The sequence below is a fragment of the Pteronotus mesoamericanus genome, unplaced genomic scaffold (assembly GCF_021234165.1).
Source record: "Pteronotus mesoamericanus isolate MK-2021 breed Mesoamerican mustached bat unplaced genomic scaffold, CSHL_Meso_final contig_105, whole genome shotgun sequence".
Taxonomy (NCBI): Eukaryota; Metazoa; Chordata; class Mammalia; order Chiroptera; family Mormoopidae; genus Pteronotus; species Pteronotus mesoamericanus.
Genome location: NW_026555006.1, coordinates 13,337,512 through 13,359,411, shown reverse-complemented (window position 1 = coordinate 13,359,411; position 21,900 = coordinate 13,337,512). Strand labels below are relative to the sequence as shown.

At 46.7% G+C, this 21,900-nt stretch overlaps 1 protein-coding gene across 1 annotated transcript in view; it reads right to left on the bottom strand.

Moving 5' to 3' along the window:
• The window catches only part of ROR1 (receptor tyrosine kinase like orphan receptor 1), a 372,181-nt gene extending 350,770 nt beyond the window's left edge, over positions 1-21,411 (bottom strand). The window contains exon 1 of the mRNA XM_054572162.1: positions 21,321-21,411. Within this exon, the coding sequence (XP_054428137.1) occupies positions 21,321-21,411 (91 nt within the window). The remainder of the gene's footprint in view (positions 1-21,320) is intronic.
• Positions 21,412-21,900: the final 489 nt, after the last annotated feature.

Here is a 21,900-nt window from a genome sequence, read left to right as displayed (position 1 = left end):
TCGATTCCCAGTCAGGACATGCCTGGGTCGTCTCTCACATGCCCCCCAGTTGATTGCTGTTTCTCTCACACTGATGTTTCTTTCCCTTTCTTTCTCCCTCCTTTAAATAAAATCTTTACCAAAAAAAAAAAAAAAAAGACATTTGGGACAAAGCAGAAAAGGGGTGGGGGTACTGAGTATTAGATTTCAGAAGTGAGGGTGGAAGATTTACACGTAGTTGAAGAAGAGGGGAACACACATGGCAGGGGAATCCTTGCTGGTGACTGGGAAACAATAGGGCACAGGAGGTTCTGGCTCACAGGCCCCTGCCTGAAGCCCCCTTGTTTACCACATTGAACTCAAATTAGGCCAAGGCAACATCCTAAACTCCTTCCTATGGCGGGTTTCCCTGAATTTTGGGGGCAGAAAAGGCGGAAGGGTCAAAGGTTCTTTCTAAGTCTTCTGTTTCTTCATAAATAGCTTAACATCAATATCCCCCAAGAAAGCTTCAGGGTGGCAGAAGTTTGGTCCCTGCAAGGACATGGAGGAAAGCCAGGGCTGTACTCAGTCCCACTTTGAAAAAAACAAAACAAAACGACAAACTGCTCCTAAATGTAATATGCAAAGATCAGTAAATAATAATAACAAACAAAATTTTATTTATAATTTGAGTGCTTATAAGTACCAGTGACTATGCTAAGTCCTTTGCAAAGTTATATAAACTTCACAAAAACCTGATAAGCAATAGTAAAACCCGCATTCATTGGCTTTCATAGAAGGGCATGTTACACTCACCCACTCCTTTTGTAAAAAAAAAGTATATCTCTAAAGAGCTGAACTTCAGATAGAGAAAGACCAAAACAAGCAAACAAACCCAACCAATTATTTGACCTTGGGCAAGGCCCTTTCCCTTGCTAGACCAGATGTGCTCACCTGTAAATACAGTGAAGGGCCCAGAGAGATGCTCACGAGCTCCTCTGGCTCTGGCAGTCTGTCTTCCACAGCAGGAATCCAGGGCAGTTGCTCCTCTCCATTGAACATTCCATGTGTGCTACCCCCAAGCACCAGATGGACAAACCAGAAAGTCCGGCCCAGCAGGTATAAAACCAGCCAACGGCCAGAATACCCGAGTTCTAGTCCGGGGTCCACCAATCATTTCCTCAAGATGTGAGGCAGACCAAGTCACTTTTCTGCTCTGAGCCTGGGTTTCTTTATCCGCACACTGATTAGCAGATACCGAAGGTCCTTCCTTGTAAGGCACAGTATCTGGTATCTACAAAAGTTCTCAATATTTGTTAGTTATGATCAGTATCATTAATTACCATCTCCTATGCCACTGGTTCCCAATTGTTTCAAGTAAACAATGTAATGCAAACAATGATATAAACTAAATTTAACCTTTTGTATCAAATAATTAGAAAAATATGGAATGGCAAAAAAGTCACTATGAATTTTTATTTCATCTCAATACTAAATAGAGATATAGATATAGATATAGATGATATAGATATAGATATAATCTCAAGCAGCCCTGGCTGGTGTGGCTCAGTGGAGTAAGCACCAGCCTGAGAACTGAAAGCCCTCTGGTTCAATTCCCTTTCAAGGCGCATGCCTGGGTTGCGGCAGGGTCCCCAGTTGGAGGCATATGAGAGGCAACCAAGTGATGTTTCTCTTTCACACCAGTGTTTCTCTCCCTCTTTCCCCCTCCCTGCCCCCTCTCTGAAAATATATTTTAAAAAATACAAAACATTATTTTGCAATCACTGACGATGCTTGATCCTCAGAACCCTTGTGATGATTCTGAGGACTTGGGCCAGGAGCCACGGCTCTGCCACCTGCCAGCTCAGAAGTCCCCATTCACTGCCATCCCCACCCTCAGCACCTTGACTTCCCAGCTCCTCCGCCCCCTCACGCAGCTAGCTGCCCTCACCATACTACAAAAGACCTAAACCACATGGCAGAATGGAGAAATATGTACATTTGGAACTGAATGTGTAACTATTTATGCATGTTTATGCCTTTACATCTTTTTTCTCACAGTACAAACTTTTGAAGGGTAAGACTGGCCCAGGCTGGAATAAATTCTTCATAACTGGATTTTATTATATATTCAGAAAAAAACACAAACTACTAGGATATTAGAACAGGAATCATTCTTTAAAGCAATGTTTATTCAACTTTAATTTGCATACAAATCACCTGGGGATCTTGTTAAAATGCAGATTCTGATCCAAGGGGTCTGGAGAGGAGCCTTAGACTCTGCATTTCTGACAAGCTACCCAGTGATGATGATGCCGCTGGTCCACGGAGCCGAGTCCAGCCCCACTGCTGCACAAGAGAGCTTGAGGATCAGAGAAGGCAAATGTGTTGTCTGGGGTCACACAGCCTGTGAGAGGCAGGGCAGGGAGATAAATCTGTTCGTTAACCTTTCTTTAGTCGAGAGCTTTTTCTGCTAAGCCATCCTTTCTCCCAAGGAAAAAAAAGTTTCCGGAAAAAAAAAATCTCATTTCTTTTCCCAAAGACAATACACACCCCATATAGATACACACACTCACGCAAACAAAGAGGTTAAATCATTGCCTTTCCTCAGCTTCCAGAACAGAGTCTTGCAAGCAAACTATACACAAAATAATGTGACCACGGAGTAATCTGATGTGGGGGAGGAAAGTATTCTAATTGAAGTAATGTCTTTACCTTTCGCCCCCACCTTTTTCATCTCATGGGAGACATCCTCCTGATCGGCTACCCCACATCTCCAGAATTTCCCTAGAGATATTTTTCTAAATTAAAAATTAATGAGACTTGAAAACAAGCTATTACTCTAAATCAATATTTAGGGAAAAGATAAGGGGTTTTTTGCAAGGACCAGCAGGAGTTTCTGTTCCTGAATATCCTTTGCATGAGACCTTTTAAGGCACGCGAAGTGTTTGGAGAGTTGCACTTAGCAGTCTAAGTGTTCAAACAGGGTGGCTTCAAAGCCGCCCCCCGCTGCCCACCTCTCACATCCCTCCCAAAGGCTTCTGTGGCTTTGAACTGTACTTTAACAGCCTTAAGAGCTCAAGAAAGCTTGCTCCACATAATTACCTAGCTCAGGCCCAAGTACACAGTAGGCCGGCAATATGTTCCTGACCAAGTGTCACATCCACCATCTAGAGTCGCAAGTTTGCCAGGTTTTCAATGGAACTTTCTTTAAAGGGTCAGAAAACATAATCACAAAGGGAAGAAAAATTGGCAGCATTTTGACTGTTCGCCATTCTTATTCTATTCACCACTTTGTTAAAATTAACAAGTTTAGTGCAAATACTTTGGGTTTGGATCTTGCCACACTTCAGAAACTGAGAGGACAGTAAGGTAACACTTAAAAGCAAAACTAATTTTTTCCCTTGCATGAGGAAACGCCAGCAAAGCTCCAAAGCCACAAGAGCCCGCTCAGTGGGGTTTCTGATGGTTTCAAACCAGAGGACTGTAATCCATCAGCCCCCTGGAGCACCAGCCTGGCCGCCAACCCTCCCTCTGGAACCTTCCTGAACCTGCCCTTTCACCCACAAAGTCCCCTTCCTCAGCACACAGGACTCTGGCTTCCCTTCCCTGTACCCCATTCGCAGATCATTCCGCGGGTGCTAACGGTTCTGCACACACAGGCAGCCTCACAACACTAAAGGAGAGCCTCCCCTGGGCCACGGCCCCCCCTTTCTCTTAAGGCACACATCAAAACGAACTCTAATTCCTCTGGTGTATGTCTCTCCCCACTCCTACTGACCATCCCCACCCCAAAAGTTTCACTACTCCAGGAGCCCCTAGAAAACCAGGGATATAATATGTTCTGGTCCCAGTGTGTCCTAGAGTCCAGCACAGTCCTGGCATATAGTCAGGATTTACAAAATGCTAGCTATTGTATTACATAATACTGGTATGTTCCCTCCACTTCTCCCTTATAGCTCTCTGCTTCTTCCAGTCGGCTTCTTTTAAAAATTTAGGGCTAGAAGGAGCAGTCAAGTCATTTCATATTACAGATGAGGAAATGAAAGATGAGCTCAAGTGATATGCTGGTCCAGTTAGTGGTCCCGCTGGGAAAAGACTCTCCAGCCTCTGCTGCTGACCTGTCCCAGCCCCCGCTCACTGCCTGTCTCTAGGCCAGGCAACAGGACACAGCGGGCCACCACCCATGAGCGAAAGAAACAGGTTCATTTATGGCCTAGGGTTAGAGGACAGGGGAGCTGAGTTCTACTACAGACCCCAGCACTGAAGAATTCCAGGCGGTCAATTCTGAATACCACCAGTGTGGGCCTCAGGTTCCTCGGTTACGGATGCTTACTGTGTGCACTCAGTACACGCCGTTACCTTAGTTCATCCTCACCAAAAGGCAACAAGGTAGATAGGGGTAGAACCCAAAGTTGTGCAGGTGGGGAGATTGGGGCTTTAAGGTTTGCCCGCGGTCACAGTCGAACAGATTTAGCTAACTCGCGGAGTTAGTATTTTGTCTTTCGCAGAGTTAGTATTTTGTCTTTAAAATAATTCTGCTCTCCCAGGGCCCCTTGAGTCTTAAGAAGCAGTGACAGCGAGGAAAGCCTTCCCTGGGGCTTCCTGCACCCAGCAATGGCCCTCGCCTTCACCGCCTTCACCTCATCGAGTAGCGGCAGCTCTGCCTAATCCCAGGTGCACACCAGGAGAGACAGGATTCTTCCCCCGGGGGCTTCGCTGCTCCTGAGATTAAACGCAGCCCCCAGGAGGCTGTTATCCCAACCCCAGGGGAGGAGGCTTCACAGCCAAGATGGAGCTTATCGCAGGAAGCCACGGCCGCGCCGGGGAAAACAAAACGCAGACTGCATGACTCGGGTCTGATCACAGGCACCAGATGTGGTGCCAACTGGATGGGTGCGCGCCTGCCAGTCACCAAGCGACAACAAAGCAACCACCACCTCTGCATTTTCTGGGCGTGCCCCGAGGGCAGCAGCAAGCATTCGAATTCAAGAATACACCCTGAGCATCTTCTATGAGCATTCCCCAGGGCAGGCACCGTCCACCGCCACCGCACTCCCAGCAGCAACAGCGCTGCGCCTGGCACAGAGTAGACACGCTCAATCAGGTGACAAATGAATTTACTGACCCGCTGCCATGGTGATGGAAGCAAAGTACTCCTCAGCACAAATGAGAACGGGTACCCAGGCTTGCCAACAATTATTCACTTTAGGATAAGTCTCTTCACCTCAGCTTTCTCATTCTGTAGCCTGAAATAATGATACCCATCTCTCCAAATTCCCTGGTGTTCGGGCTTACATCCCATAGGACTCAGACAAATGCAGAGACTAACTGGAAAGAGTACTATTATTTAGGGTCACATATTTAAAAGTTATTGGTTACCTTCTATCTACACGATGCAAAGTTAGAGAAAGCTGCCATAAACTTCTAAGTTTGGGGTAGCCTGGTATTATGAATAAGAGTGGACTGGGAATTTTTGGACCTTGAATGATTTCTTCAGAAATGGAAGAAGCCTCACCACAACTTTTATCTCATAGCTCTTTAATCTTTCAGAAAAATGCTTGCCAATTCAACTGGGTACCGTAGTTAATTCAAACTCAAAGATGTTAGCCTAAAATAAAACTTCAGGGAAAGAAGAGGAAATTACACAAATTGCAAAATTCTTTCTCATTCACTCTCTTTCAGGAGGTGAGGAAGGAGAATTGGTGTAGTAGTAGCAGTAGTGAAGTGACATTTTCATGGTGCTACATACTTTGCAACATTCTTTCACCTGGATTTCTCACTTAATATATTTAACAATCCCCTGAGATTTTGTTAGCCCGCTTTACAGATTAGAGAAGGTAAGCATCTTGCTCAAAATTACACAACGGATAACTGGCAGGCCCAGACCCAAAACTCAGATTTTTTTTTCTCCCCAAACTATGCATTCTTTCCTCTGTGCAGGGCTCATACACAACCTCTTGGAAATGAGGACTACTCCCTCTCCCCCATTATCGAAGTGATTGGCTTGCTGCTGAGGATGCCTTCGTTTCCTTATCTATGAAATGGGTATGGTAAGAATAGGGCCTACCTTACAGAGCTGTTGGTAGGGCAGAGGGATGCTTGACTACTGCCTGGCAAACAGTGAGCGCTCTATAAACGTTACTAGTGGTAACCGACGCCACTGCTGCAGCACTGTTAACGGAGAACACACTGTTACTTCAAGGATTCTGTACTTGAACCCGGGCCCCTGGCAACGGTCTCCACACAAGGGTCACTTTGTCCTAGAGCCTTCCCTACCACCCTCTGCAACAGCACCCACCCCACCCCCATCGCTCACCCCATCACAAGTTCCTTCACCCTGCTTCATTTTTTCTTAGCACTTACTGTCACCTGATACAACATCTATTTCTCTATTTTCAGACTCCTCCATGAGTAGGGTCTTTGTTTTGCTCACAGCTTCCCCCCAGCATCTAGAACAATGCCAGCCACATAAATATTTGCTGAGTGACTAAAGGAAGCCTCGTGGATCCTTTCACCAAGAGATGGAGATAAAACTGTTTCTTGCTATCTGACCCTTCAATCTCAGATAAGACTTTTACGTCCTTCATCTCCTTCAATCTTTCTTAATCCTCAGGGAAGAGAGCTATGATCCCACTGCAGAAATGAAGAAACTGAGACCCCAGACGTCAAAGCAGAGCAGCCTCCCGGAGAGGCGGAGGCCGGGGTTGGTCCTGAACCCTACCCCCACCTCGCACTTAGGCGTGGGAGTCCCTGAGTCCCTGAGTCGCTTTGGCCCTAGTGGAACTACTGGCCTAGTGGCCCAAGAAGGGCTGACTTACCTGGGAAATGGTTTTTTTATCACTTAGTTGAGCACTGAACATTATAGACAGCAGAGGTTTGTAAACTCATTGGTCAAGACAAAAGATAAACCCGCCCATTATTATCAACAGGATAAAAAATGAATTATGAGTTATTTCTTTTGGGCCTCCCAGACACATGTGACACCTCCCTGAGACCCCTCTCCTGACCCCTTCTCTGCCAATACAAATGGAGCCTGGCTTAGCAGCTCCCCGGCCCCGTCCCCAAGCCCCTCCTGCACAGCCGTCACCTTTCCCATGCTCCCCGCAAGGCCAGCCTTCAGCTCCTAGCAGAAGTACCTATGGCCCCAGCACCCCACGCCAGGCCTGGCACCCAGCAGGCCTCCGTGTGCACGCTGAACAATTACCCCCCTGGGTGACACCTGCAGGGCAAGAAATAAAACAGCCCCAGGCCTTTCTTCTCCCCCACGACTGCCTCAGCCCCCAAAATACCCAACCAAAGCTTTGCTAAACTCCCTTTTCTCTCTCAGGCATGAAGGGAAAGGTGGCCCAGCCTGAAGCAGATGGTTCACACAGGCCTTTCTAGCCAGATTTGCATCCAGATTGCTTGCAAATTCAAAACTCACAGAATGTTTCCCCTCTACTTATTAAGAGAAAGAAGAGAGAGTAACAGCCCCCCAAGGGATGTTTCCCTAGTAATGAGACCTTTCAAAATTCCTAAACAAAGGAAAGGGACTGGAGAGCAGAAGGACCAGGGGAGGAAGGAGAAAGATGCTGGGACGGAGAAGAATCGCTCACCGCCCCTATTCTCAGCAGGCCCTCACGGCCCAGGCCTGCCCCAGGCTCAGGCACAATGGCCTCTCCCCTGGGGCAGGGCACCCGAAGAGAAAGAAGAGGGCGGTAAGGGAGAATTTTAATTTGTTGTCAATTAAGGGCAGAGTGACCCTAATTTACAGCAGCAGGACCCAGGGTTATCACCAAGTTTGCATCTTGAGAAAACAGCCCGGCCCTTCAGCTGCCCACTGTTCCCTGCAAATAAAGCCCACAGGAGGTTTAATGGAGTCGAGATTGACTTTTAAAAGGGTTGGCGTTGCATCTTTCGCAAGAGATAGGCTTGAGATTTCCAGTTGTTCAAAGAGGTAGTTTAAAGTGGCTAGATAGTAACAGCAACACAAACTGGAATTATCCTAGCCTCTAGGAAGTAAAAAGGAAGCTTAGAAGCTTAGTAAAAGTAAATAGAGTCAATTTAATTGGCCACCAGGCACTGTACTGGCTGTGACCCAGATTCAGACCCTGGTCTAAAGAGCATCCAATCCAATGATAGAGGAGGTGTCACAAAAGTTAACAACTGCACAAATAAGTATTTGTGAAAGCAAGTAGGTGGGAACCTAATCTAGTCTGGCCGTTCAGGGAGGTGACATTTAAGCCAGAGCTGAAGGAGCTGCTGGGTTGGGGAAGGACATTCCTAGGGAGGGGACAGCCCGTGGGAAAGCACCACATACAAGGTGCCAGGTGAGACCCGAGAGGTGGTGGCAGGGAAGGCCTCCCTGAAAGTCCTGTCAGTGGATCCTCGATAGTATTTTGGTCATGCCCCAACCCTCTCACTGCACGACTTTACTTCGTTAGGTCAGACTCTTTAGGTCTTAATTTCTTACCGCCCCAACTGCTGTGAACGTCCTTCCAGACAGCAAGTAGCTCTTCCTCTGGCCCTCTGTGCCATGTCCACCAGAACACATGTTCCCTTTGCTCCTGGCACTTTTAGAAAAGCTCAGTAAGTCTGGACAGTGCCCGGCCCTGGCAGCAGGCCGTGCTCAGGAGAGCCCGCAGGCGGACTCTGCCCACTCAGGGCCTGCGTGCTGGCGGGAGACGGATTAACGCCGGTCTCCGTCTCAAGTCCCACCTCCTTCAGCAAATCTCCCAGTAACTCCCAAGGATGCACATTTCTCTCCTTTTTGAGCTACAAAACTTACCGTATACACCTTCCTCATGGCACTTAATGACAATGAATTTAGCATTTACTCAACAAGTATTTGGTGATTTCCTACTAAATAAAAGATGCTGGACCAGCCAGTAGTTAACGAACGTAAGATCTGGTCCCTGCTCATAAAGCAGTGGGCTAGTTATAGGACACTGGGGAAGTTACTTAACATCTCTGAGCCTTAGTGTCCTCTTGAGAATAATTGTGACTTTCTTTTAGAAATCCACATGTATAGAAAACATTGTCAGAGGTTATCTCTGCATGGTAAGAGTCTGCATTATATGTTATTGTATTACCTTTCTGATTGCTTTTTAAAGATTTTATTTTTAGAGAATGGGAGAGGGAAGGAGAAAGAGAGGGAAAGAAACATCAATGTGTGGGTGCCTCCTGTGCACCCCCTACTAGGTACTTGGCCCACAACCCAGGCACAGGCCCTGACTGGGAATGGAACCAGTGACCCTTTGGTTCACAGGTCGGCACTCAATCCACTGAGCCACGCCAGCCAGGGCTCTGATTTTGTTTTTAATGGACATATATTTTCTCATGAGAAACAGCATTAAAACTATTTCCATTTAGGTTAAAAATAATAATAATACATTATTTTGTTGTGTGCATGGTCAAGACAAAATAACCTCACCTAAAGCAGAGCCTGCGGGCTCTGGGCAGAAAATCTCAGAGAGCTGGAAGAGAAATCGGACCAACGCCAGACCTCTCGGCAGTGCCTGCCCTGGGTATCAAAGTCCTTCTCTCCTACACATCAGCTTCTTTCCAGGGCAGCTCTCAGATTCCCCATCCGAGAGGGGCTGCCCCTAAAAGCCAAGGATGAACCATGATTAGCCCATCGTAGTGAGGCTGGGAGCCAGGGCTTATGATTGACGATCTCCTCATCACAAGCTTAGAGTGCAAGCAAAAGCAGTTTTTCCCAACTGATGAAGAGGCAGGAGAAGGAAGTGATGGGAGAGGGGTTGAATTGGGTGTGGTAAATCTGGAGAGACAAAATAACAGGATTCCACTAAAATATTCGCCCAATGTGTGTGGCACATAGTAGGCGCTCAAAAAATAATGGGGACTATGAATACAAAGATTAAAAATCTAGGTGTGGAGCTAAATCAGAGTAAATGAATATGGGTCGTGTAAGAGTACTGGCTGACCGTGAAGCTGAAGGGGCATCGAGCACAGAAGGGTGGATTCCAGGATGTGGGAGCACTGGGGGGTTGAGGGGCGAGATTCGGCCGGGGACGGTGGAGAGAGGGGAGAGCATGAGCCAGACAGACCGGGCAGGTGGGGCAGGTGCCACACAGATTCCAGAGGCTGCCAGACAGAGAAAGGGTCCTAAATCAAGGCCAGGACAGTGAGGTCTGATCCAATAAATCCTTTTCATATCATTTGGGGATATCAATCTTGTCTCCTAACGAAAACAGTAAACTTTCTAAGGGAGAGAAGGGTATCGCCATCTATTTATCCTGCAGCCACCTTAGTTGCTAAATAAACATTTAACCAAATGGAATCACCAGCGACTTCTTGTGAGTTTACACAGGACATGTCACTTGGGCAGGGGAAGAAGCTGTGTGACTCTGGGGTCCCTTCTTTCCTCGTCTCTTTTACACCAACATTGAGCAGGCAAAGCGACTGCTCTTACTTTGACTCTGAGTCTAAGGGCAGTCACTTGAACCAATGTCGTGGATTAGTGATGAAACTTTCTAATCCTGAGTCCTGATGCAAAGATGTGGGAGGGTTATTTATAAACGTTTTGACCATCTCATATGTATATATGTAGTCTAACCCCAACACAACCACGAAATCTGGCCACCAAGTTGCCGCCAGTGTGAGGGAGGAAAGCTTTACTCCCTACACCCAGTGCTTTCGTCTTTGGGAGGGAAACCAATTGGTGTTAAGGGTGGCCTCTTACTAACTCTGCCCCTTTACTAACCTACTCGCTGAAGTGCTGGGGCCCCAGTACTCGACAGCGGCTTACTGATGAATTGAGTAGAACGAATCGGGAATGCTCAGCTCAGCTCCTCCCTTGCTCGGTGGGGAAGAACAAGGCCCCCGCAGCAGGTGTGACTCTCTGGATGATTACCTGGCCACAGGCAAAACACTTGATTCCTTTGCTTAGGGAGAGCACCTATGAGTGACCAGAGTGCCGGGAGCAGCAGAGAAGATCCAAGGGTAACTCATCAGTAGAATGAGAGCATCAAAAATTGTTGCTGGTCATTGTTAGCTAATCTCAAGCAGACAGTATTTTGGGACTGGAAGTTCCTAACGACCCTCAACAAATATCTGATGGGAGAAGGAGATTCTCCCATCTCGGCCACCACGGAGCTAAGCACCACTTGCCTACAACACACCTCCTAGAGTCCATATGGAGGGCTGGCTTTCATCCCACCGAAAGCAGGTGGGGAAATAAAAACAACCCATACTCTTCAGGGAATGTAAAAATTATGTAAAAACTAATAAATACCCGAGGGGGAGTGAAATCTAAGAGGTGAAGTTATCATCTCTCTCATGGAGAAAAAGTCAAATAAGTAGCTTTGATGTATGCCTGAACCCATCAGGAAACGGTGTCAATTTCCTGTGAAAAACAGATAGGAAACTTTACAGGGTATCTAAGATTTCAGGTGGCAGGATCTGATTTTACATTAGGATGTTTACCTTCAAAAGCCTAAGAAAGCCCCTGTCGTTGAGCAATGTTAGTATAATTATAACCTAAAAGTCCTAGGTACTAGGAAGGTCTGCCCCAGAGATTATTATATTACAAAATAAAGGCTAACAAGGTGCTGAGGTTTAGAAATTTTGCACCATCATGTCCTGGGAAAATCTTGGAGGAGGAGGTGCATTCTTGCTGCTCTCCACTTAATTCATGGAGTAACTGAGCACACACTGGATACAACCCAGGCACTGTTCAAGCACTTCCCATGGTCCTCCCCACCCTGCCTGGGTAGGCACCGCTAGCTTCCTGTTTAATATGAGGAAAGCGTGTCTCAGGGCAGGTAATTTGCTGACCCGGCAGGAGATCGGTGAGCCCAGTTTCACACCAAGATTTTCTGAGGCCAAAGCCCATCTATGAATGGCTTCTCTACCTACTAGAATCACAAACTGCTTAGTAAACTTGTTTGTAAGTCACTTCTCTCAGTCTAATTGCAAGAGAACTTTCTTAGGTTACAGGACTCCTAGCTCCAGGTCCCACCTACAAATGCCTCCCAACTATTCCTGAAAACAATAGGTGGTTTGAGGAAATTCAGGCAATTTCATTAGGTGGTGAAACAGCAGTGAAGTTAAACATACATCAGTATCTTTGAGCCATGACTTCCAAACACAGGTGATTTTTCAGAAATGAAAGCACTATGCGCCTGGAGTCCAAGAGGCTGGGTTTCAGACAGGCTTCACCAGCTAGTGACCTTAGGTGAGCTACCAGCCTTACATCCATAATTTTAATAGGAAGAAAGAGAAAGAAAGAAGTCCTATTTCATTGGGTTATTTGGAAAACTAATGATAATATCACACATAAAATAATTGTGTAAGCTGCAAAGCTCTATACAAATGGAAGATTTAATTATAATTATTTGACTCAGCTACTTGGCTGGGATCTTACAGCAAACCTGAATCATCAGGTGGAATTTAAAAATAAAAAAATGAGATACAGTTTGGCATAATAATCAAGGACACAGCCCAGGACTCATTATAACCACATTCAAACCCTGGCTCTCCCACTCTGAAATGGGGATAATATTAGTATCTTCTTCACAAGAACCTGAAGAAAATGGTTCTCGGTACTCAAGAGGCTTGATGCATTAATCATTACTATATTATTATGATTTTCATCAGGCAGGCAAAAGGTAGACTGGACTTGAGTAGCCTGCACTACAAAACAAAACTGCTGCAGCAAAGGGAACAAGACTCAACATACCTTGGACAAGTAGCCCTGAAATGCACTGCATTTTTGATTCTCTGGGGTACTCCCCTGGAGAGAAACGTAAGTTGTCATATTCCCAGTAAAACCCTCCTTCCTCTTCCCCTCCCCCACTCCCTTCATATGCAAAAAACATAACTGGCACCCCTCAAAGCCTTCTTCCGTCTTCATCGTCTTCATCGTATAGCAGCTTCATTCCTGAAGGAAGGCCCAGTTTAAGAACCCAGGAGGGCTTGGGCAAGTCCATGGGCATCAGGGCACCTGCAGAATGTTTGGCTCCTTCCTCCTTTCCCACCTAAGTCCTTCCCACCCTTCAAGGCTTGCATCACACCCTACTTCCTCCCAAAGGACCTCTCTCCCCTCTTGGGATTCTGCACCTATAATTGCTAACTCTGCACTCACTGGCTGTATAATTATTTCCCAAGTGCATATTTTATTGCCCCTGAAAGGCAAATTCCTCAAGGGCTAGTCATATTTCTTCTAGATACCCCACAGTGCTTAGCACAGTACTAGAGCACTGTATGTGTGCATTAAACTTGGAAAGGGGGTTAAGTCACTGGAAGGAGCCCAGACACCATGTGAAGTGGTCGGGCACAAACCAGCCTGAGCCTCTACTCCTCCTGCCCAAGCCCAGGGCAGATGCTGCTACTGGACCACAGCACTCCTTCCCAGAGGTCCTGGAACCTTAGAAGCCTTCTCAACGCTGAACCACAGGTGGCCAGCACCAACTGACTGGAAAAATGAACCCTTATGCCATCTCTGCTTTCTAGGCACTTCCTTAACTGAGTTTCCACAGCATGGGGACTTAACTACCTTTGTCATAACTAACTACCACACTCCATTGTCCAGAGCTGTTGACTGGTCTGTCTCCACTAGAACGGGGGCTTTCAAACTTTTGATTGTGAGAGCCCAATAATACCCCAAATCCACATACACAGAACTGAGGCTGAAGTTTCCCAAAATACTATTCACCTTAATAATGTAGGGCACTCTGGTATTTCTTATTCCCATTATAGTCTATCTAAAAATGTTGGTCCTGACCCAAGAAAATGATCTGGTGGTAGTGGTGTGTATATATTTAGTTAAGGTGACATTAGCAGCTGTAACTGGTAAACCCCAAAATCTCAGCCTTTACTACAATGGAAATTTATGTCTTGCTCACATAAAACCAAAACAAGTGTGGACTGGCCAGAGGCTTCCACTGTGCAGTGATTAAGGGAGGGTTCCAGGCTGTTTCCATCTTGTGGTATCTTCAACACATGACTTTTAGGATTATTGTGTTCAGGATCATATCAATCCTGTCTGAGCTTTGATGATTTAAGCCTGTGACACACATTGCCTCCAATTTCATGCTATTGGCTAATATCTAGTCACCTGACCTCACTTAACTGCAAGGGAGCTGGGAAATGTAGTCTAGCCATATGCCCAGGAAAGAGATGGAAATAGATTTGGTGATCAGCTGGCAGCCTCTGCCATAGATCTGCCATTTAAAAAAATCTCCAAGGCAAGGACCTAGCCTTTATGTCTCCAGTGGCTCACAAAATACTGGCTCACAGTAAGTGCAGAGACGATGTATGCACAGCAAATAAACGGGGAACATGGTACATTATGGCCAGAGTTCCAGAAGTGTTATGGTTTATAACTAGGCATTGTGATTCTCTCCAAATTCACACCTGTACAAATCCTCTCCCTCACCCCAAGCAGAGCTGAGTCCAAAAATCTGGATTAAGGCAGGTGGTTAAGATACCAGAAGAACTATCCTGGTATGCTCCCTCCCATCTGGAGACTGCACAGCCACTTACTCTTCCAAAAACCACATGGCTGTTGAAAAGGAGCACAGCAGAATTATTAAGAGCACATGGCTCTTGCGGCAGGTAAATCCGGAGCAGGCCTCTCTCTGACTGCGTAACTACTCGCTGACACCCATTATCTGTGTTGATGGTACTGAGCATTTTCTACACATTATCTCATTGCATCTTCCCAATAAGTCTATGAAAGACACTAATGTTCTCCCTCTGACCCTCCAATTCCCTAGGTGAGAATTCGTGTCTTCCACCTCTGTGTTCCCACCGCACTTTTTTCTCAACCCTTTCCTATAATTCACAGGTGGGAGAGCTAGTTGGCATGTGGAGATCCATGTCTGTTCATTCTGTCTCCCCAACAATACTTCACGGACAGTGAAAAGAGCAAACACGTGTGAGTCAAAATACCTGCGTTCCAATGTCCAGGTTCAAATGCTAAAACCCGACTTAACAGTTGTGAGATTGGCCAAGAAACTTACCTTCCTGAGCCTCAATTTCCTTACCTGTAAAATGGGATTAGAGGCCCAAACTCAAATGGCTACTAGGAAATACAAGCCTAACATCTATAAAGAACTATGCCTGGCACATAGTAGTTTCTTTGAAAAGTAAGAATTTCCCCCCTCTGTCTCTCCTGGAGGGCAGGGATAATATTTTATTTCTGGGCACTAACACCATATCTTGCATACAATAAATATACAATAAACGTTCGTTGAAATGCACTGAATGACAAGCTTCACTGTTGCAAAATAAAAATAAAAATTAAAAAAAACACAAACCCCACAGTGGTTTTTAGAAATTCTTTTTATCTCCCTGTCCCTTCCCACACACTTCATTACTCTTTTCTCTTTGGGAAACATGAACTTTTTTTTTACACTCAGAAATGTTAAATGGCTAACAGACACCTCAGGATTCCTTCCTCCGGCCATTATCCTTCTCTTTCAAGTTGTGCTCGAAAAGATTATTTGGATATTGGAGCTAAAAACGGTCAGATTACAAGTGGAGGTCCCTGAAATGTAACATTCCCCATTGCAGGATTCTGGAATTACACCAAGCACCAGGGAGAGGTTGCTCTTCCCCAAAGAGCTCACTGTTCTGAAAAAAGCCTTTGTTTTAAGGCTTTGCCTAACTGCGCTGTGAATCTCTTCCCATCCAGGTCCCCCGCACCGGCCTGGGTACTACTGTTCAGACCTAGAGTGTCTATAGGCTCCCTGTGAAATGAAACACTCAAGAGTCCAAAAATACTGTAAAAATTGTTTAATCTCTGAGTCTTGGTTCATATCTCACAGCATAATGATCACTGTTTTGGAGCCAAGTTTTCTCATTTTTCCAGCAAGCCCCTGAGCATGAAGGGGGCTAACACACTGCATGTTTTTGCAGGTCCACGGCTCTGCTAGGTGCCCTATATCCATTATCTCCTTTACTTACCACAAAAACTCTGGAAGTCACGCATCATGGCTATCCCCGTTTTGCAGAGAAGGAAACTGAGGCCCAGAAGGTCAGAGAACTTTGCCCAAGGTCACGCAGCCAGTAAGCAAGCCGCAAAGCCCCAATTCAAACCTTCGCCTATCAGGTTCAATTCCCATTCTATTTCTGTTATTCCGTACTGCTTCTTTAAGTGACTATAAAAGAAGGTCCTTTCTGGTAAGAAATACTTGAGAAAATAAACAGTTTGGACTGGTTGCTCTTTTAGGTCCCCTTCCCCTCTTTAAAAAAAAACACAAAACTATGGTTCTATGGGGAGAAGGGGGGGAAAAAAGGAAATGTAAGGAGGCCAAGCATTACAAGGCCTGGCTTATCAGTATTTAATAACAGCTTTGGGATCAAAACTCTACAGAACCTTATTTATGGACAGACAGTTACTCTTAAGCAGAGCCTTTTATTTTCATCTGAGGATGTTGTAGCCTTCTACTGTCTTTCTATTAGTGAGAGATGGGGTGTGAAATTTGCTGGCCCTGCCAAGATTATCCCATTAAATTATCTGCCCTCTTCCAATGTAATTCACTCAGGGGCAACAGTCTGAGGCTCGCGCCCTGTGGATGTCCCTGCCTGTGCCCTCTGAGGGGGGAGGTGTGAAGGAAAAGGTTCAGGTGGTGGTAGCACCCCAATGACAATAACATCAATCCACGTTTCACTGCCTTACCAAAATAAAGTGGATGCCACAATTACCCCATTCCTAAACAAACTGCAAACCCCAACCGAGCTTACTGCAACAAAGAGAGAGTCTTTTTACTGCTGTTTATTTTTATTTTGTATTCGTTAGCTTTTTAGATATTCCTGGCATGCAAGTCAGGCTCCATGTAACAAGCAGCTGCATTTAGTTAAGGGTTTCGAAGAGTTTCCCCCCACCTCTCCCGCCATCCCATCCCCCTCAACTCCAGAGAACTTTCTCAGACTCCTAGATGACTCTTTCTCTTCGTGTGTCTGCAGAGCAGTCTCTCCTGTCACCCCTCAGGGAATAGGTAAGGCCAGGCTGAGGCCCTTCTGTTAGAGAAAGAGGCCTGGGGATTTGCGCGTCTCCCAGCTGGGGTCAGGTTTGCCAGGGGCTGGTCCAGGTCGGGACTGCGGAGCTGGCAAGCCGGCTCTCCCACCAGAGAGCACGCTAATAAATCACCCCTACTCGGTCCACAACCAAGATGGCAAATACAAAGGCACTTCATCAAACTATATCTCATCGCGGGTTGGAAGGAACCACCAGACACACTTCTCAAACCTCATCAGAATTGCAATTCATTACGACAATGTAATTCCTCCTGATCAGAGGAACATTGGAGGCCCTTCGGGTCCATCTCTGAAAAGCAACACTGGCTCACAGAACTCCAGCACAGGAAGGAAAACCAAAACTGCCTGTCTCCAACCATTTCTTGTAACTCCTAGATATAGCTAAGAAAACATCCTTTTGCTGCTCTTGGAAAACCTGGGGAAAGAGCACCTTTGGGCCATTCATAAAGAGAATATAAATTCTAAGACTTAACTCAGAAGAGACTAAGACAGCAGTTTAGATAAAAGCCATGACTCTCAGGGTTTGTATGCCCAACAGAGCCATTTCCTAGCCCCAGGACCTTAAGAAAATAACTTAAACTCTCTATGCCTAAATTTAAATGAGCTATTCATGCCATCTCCTTCATAGGGTTATTGTGAGGATTCAGTGAGCTAATACTTGCAAAATGCTCAGAATGGTGACTTGCCCAAACACAAGTGTTTGTTAAATAAATTGTACTAACAGAAGCATCTCAGAATGCTTGGGTCTGGGAAATTACATTCTTAGTTGAGGTCAAAGGACTTGGCACCATTCTTCAGCTTCTCCCAGGCCCAAGAACAGCTGGCCTGCTGGGATACAAACTGGAAAGTGAGGAGAGGTAGAGGTTCCACAGATAGTGCAGATCTGGGCCAAGGCCCAGGACACACCACCCACCCTAAACTTCTTGCACCGCACCCAAGAAGGCGGCCCATTGCTCCAGCCATCAAACACTCCCAAATCAACGGTTCCCATCTTTGGGGGCTGCAGTTTTCTCAGAAAAATCAAAGTATAGCCAAAAACATAAAACCTCAAAAATGCACATAAAATGTGTTATGTTATTTCTGGTGGTCCACATATCCTCAATTTCAGGTACCCCAAGTAGAAGGCCGGGTGCTCTTCTTAAAAGTCTTACACGGACATCCGTGTTTCCACTTAAAAGTCATGTAACACTCCTTCCTGTAAGGCTCAGAAAAACTAATCAACATACCCAGTATGTGGCAGAGAAAAGATTCAAACCCAGGTCTATTAAATGCCAATGACTATGCTAATAACCATTAAGCTCTCCTATTAAGTTCTCCTGTATTCCCTTCATACTAGAAAATTGGACAAGAAAAAGAAAAATCCTTGAAAATGTGCCATGTTGCATTTTTACTAGGAAAGCAAGTAACACCAAAATTTTATATATGACCAAAAAAAGTTATTCTCTATTTGTTCAACAAAAATCAATAGACCACGTACTATCTACACATGTACACATATGCCATTCACATATAGATAAACATTTACATCAATATACAGAGTCTACAGAGCATTCCATTCTCCATAGGATGCTGTGTAAAATTTCCAAAAATATTTGAAAAGGGGTCTGTGGTCACCATCAAACCACAGCCAAATTGGATACTAATGGATGCAAGTGACATACCATTTACTAACTTTCTAGCTTTCCGGTCTAATTTGAGGTCTAGGCTCACCATGCAGGAGACGGAGAGGAAAATACAGACTAAAGTTGAGTTTTTAAAAGGACTTCTAATATCAAAATGGTAATTTGAGGCACCGAAGCAGCAAACAGCCTACAGAATATACTGCAGTGATACTGGAAATTAAATGTTTTCCACACACTGCCAGACCCAGTTTGAGCATACCCTTCGTCTAGTGGGCCTCTGGGGGGCTCTGTCCAGGGAGTGTTTGCAGGAGTCTCCAATGAAGTTGGGGTGGGTGACTTGGCCCTCAGTGTTAATACCCTCAAGAGATTCCTATTCTAAAGGCAGACAAGCCAGACACCTATTAAAATGGCATCGGAAGGTTTACAAAATGACAGAAAACACAGTAGCAGATGACCTCCCTCTGTCTCCAACTAGCCAAACCACAGAATCTACAGGATCCTGAGAAATGCCCAGGCAGGTTCCTGAGCTCTGGCCTTCAGCTTCTAAGAGAGGTTTAGCTTTGGATAGATGGGTGAGGAAATCAACAAAGCACACACCAGAAAAAATACATTTAAAAGTATTTCTCCTTCTGGCTAACAAGACGGCAAAGTGGTAAAAGAAACGCTGAGCTTTTTTAAAAAATATATAAATAAACTAACTACATCTCCCCTTTAAGCTGATTTCCTGAGTCACCGTCTGAGTTACCTTAGGAATCTTGGATCAGACAAGAAAGTAAATCTGAGTTCCACTAGAAGTTTTGTCTCCAGAGAAAAGATCAAATATGTACAGAAATGGAAAGAGATTTCTAAGACAACAAAATAAGACAGTAATAACAGATTTGAGCTCATTATTGAAGAGTCTGGAATAGGCGATACTCCTTTAGAAAAATTTAAAAGCCTATAGACAGTTAAACAACACATAATTTGAGGGACTGCTGATAACAAAATTGTCTTACCCTTCGCAAAATCACAGCATGGACACTTACTTAAAGGTGGATGACCACACAGAGGTGCGCTCCCCACCTCACCGCAACCCTGTGATCTAAAAGCAACCGCTGTTGAAAGGTTCTGTAGAAGGGAAGGGGTCGGACAGAGGATATAGCCTGATTAATCAAGGCCCCACACTAGGAGCCCTACCTTAGCTAGAATCACCCGGTCATCTCCACCTCAATTTGCTGGGCACCCTGACATCAGCAGGATGTTTACACTATTTTGAAGCCTGGCCCATTTTTCACTTTTCACCCAGGTGTTGTGGCCTGGGGCCAGATGTTAGGCATCATGGAAGCAAACAGCCATGCGACCAAATAGTTTACATTTCATTAGGATTTTCACCATGAAGGAGCACTCTCAGCTGATGTACACCTCAATTACAATTAGAAGCTGTATTTACCCCAGGGGCCTCCAGATTAGAACAACCTCACTAGAGGATCAGTTTCAGAATCATCCTCAGAAAATGTGGTTCCCACTTCCCCGAAAACATCTCTAAGAAATCAAAATGCACACACACACACACACACACACACACACAACTTCCTTCCAGGGTGTTTTCTACCATGAAAATCATTTGCTAAGTATTAGGAAAAACTAATTCTAAAGTTATAGTGAATAACAGATCTTTTTCACTCAACTGCAAAATAGCTCAGAGCCTTTTCTTTTCCTAAACACAACACTAACTTAAAACTGAAAGATGCATGATAAAAGAGCAGAAACTACTTATCCGCGTGAGTTTGGGCTGGCAGTGGGGGAGGAAAGAATCCAGGGGCTCCAGCATCCCCTCAAGGGATGCATGTTAAAAGTGAGGCCCGAGACCCTGGAGACTTTAATCAACTTTCCCCCTCCAACCTCCAAAGAATGAATCGGTTGTCTCCACAGGCGCAGCCGGGCTCTTCCCTCTCATTGTGTACCGGCTCAGACGCAGCAAGGATCCAAGCTTCCCGCAGCGAACTAAGACGCTCTGGCTTTTGGTGGAGTCTTTCTCTAACTGTTGCAATTGTCTTTGGAGATTACCTAAATTAAGTATGCATTAGATGGCTTTTCCTCCCTAGTTTGTAACACACACACACACACACACACACACACGTGCACACTCAGAGCACTCAGAAGCAGCAGGCCGCCTCTGACAGCACATTTTGCACAAAGTGGCGGTGGCAGCGGCAGCGCACACGTTGTGGCCTCCCTCGTGACCCTCCAGAAGTCTAAAGAGCCGGGGGGCGGTGGAAAGTCGAGGCCGCCCGAGTCCAGGAGGACAGGGCTTTTGTTTGGGTCGGTGTGCGGACAGCAGAGGCTCTCGCAGACACCACCGAAAACACAAACTCTCTCCTGGACCGCGCCTTCCGGGATGGCTGCTATTTAGAAGGATAGGCTTGCCTGAACACCCATAAGTGTCCAGCTAGAGATGGGGGTGGGGGAACGAATAGCACGGAAGTGCCCCATCGTCCCATTAAACCCACCCCCTCCATGCTGTCAGCGCTGCCAACTGCTGGTGGGTGCCGAGGAAGGAGTGCCAGGGCGCACCCCCGGCCCGCATCTGGGCTCCAAGACAAACCCTCGCCTGCCTCTCCGGCGCCCGGAGTCGCTTTCGCGAGATCCACGACGGGTTGCGGCCGCCCCCGAGGCGGGCGCGGCTCTTCCTGTGTGCCCAGAGGCGGACTGGCCGACAGGAGGGTGGCCGAGGGCCGGGTGGGCTCGGACGCTGGTGGACGCCCCTCTTACCTTGGGCAGCAGCCCCGCGCGCCGCCAGCAGCAGCGCGGCCAGCAGCGCCAGGAGCGGCGGGCGCGCCCCGCGGCGGCGCGGCCGGTGCATTCCTCCTCTGGCGGCGGCGGCGGCTCCCAGGCCACGCGCAGAACATCCACGGGCACTGCCCGGGGTCCCAGCCACCTCGTCCCGGCTGCTCTCCCCGCAGGATGTCGGGGGCGTCGGCAAAGTTCTTTGTCCTTCTAACCTGCTCCTTCGCCTCCGCCCTGCAGCCTCAGGACCCCGTCAGCGCGGTGCCTCCCCAGCCCTCTTGTCGACCGGCGGGTCAGTCCCGGACTATCCGCGTCGCACTAGCAGAGGACGGATCTCCCCAGCTCCGACTCAGAAGAGCAAGCCCTGCGCCCGCGGACTGTGGTCAGGGGCTCCTTCCGTGGCGGCTGCGGCTGCTCCTCTTGCTCCTCGCGCTGCCTCTCTTGCTCTCAGCCTCCCTCAACTTGTCACTTTCCACCAACTCTACAGCCGAAGCCCGAACCAATGGCAGACGCGGGCCCAGGCCGGCGACCCAGCGCCCTCTGCTGCCGCTGCTCAACACCCACA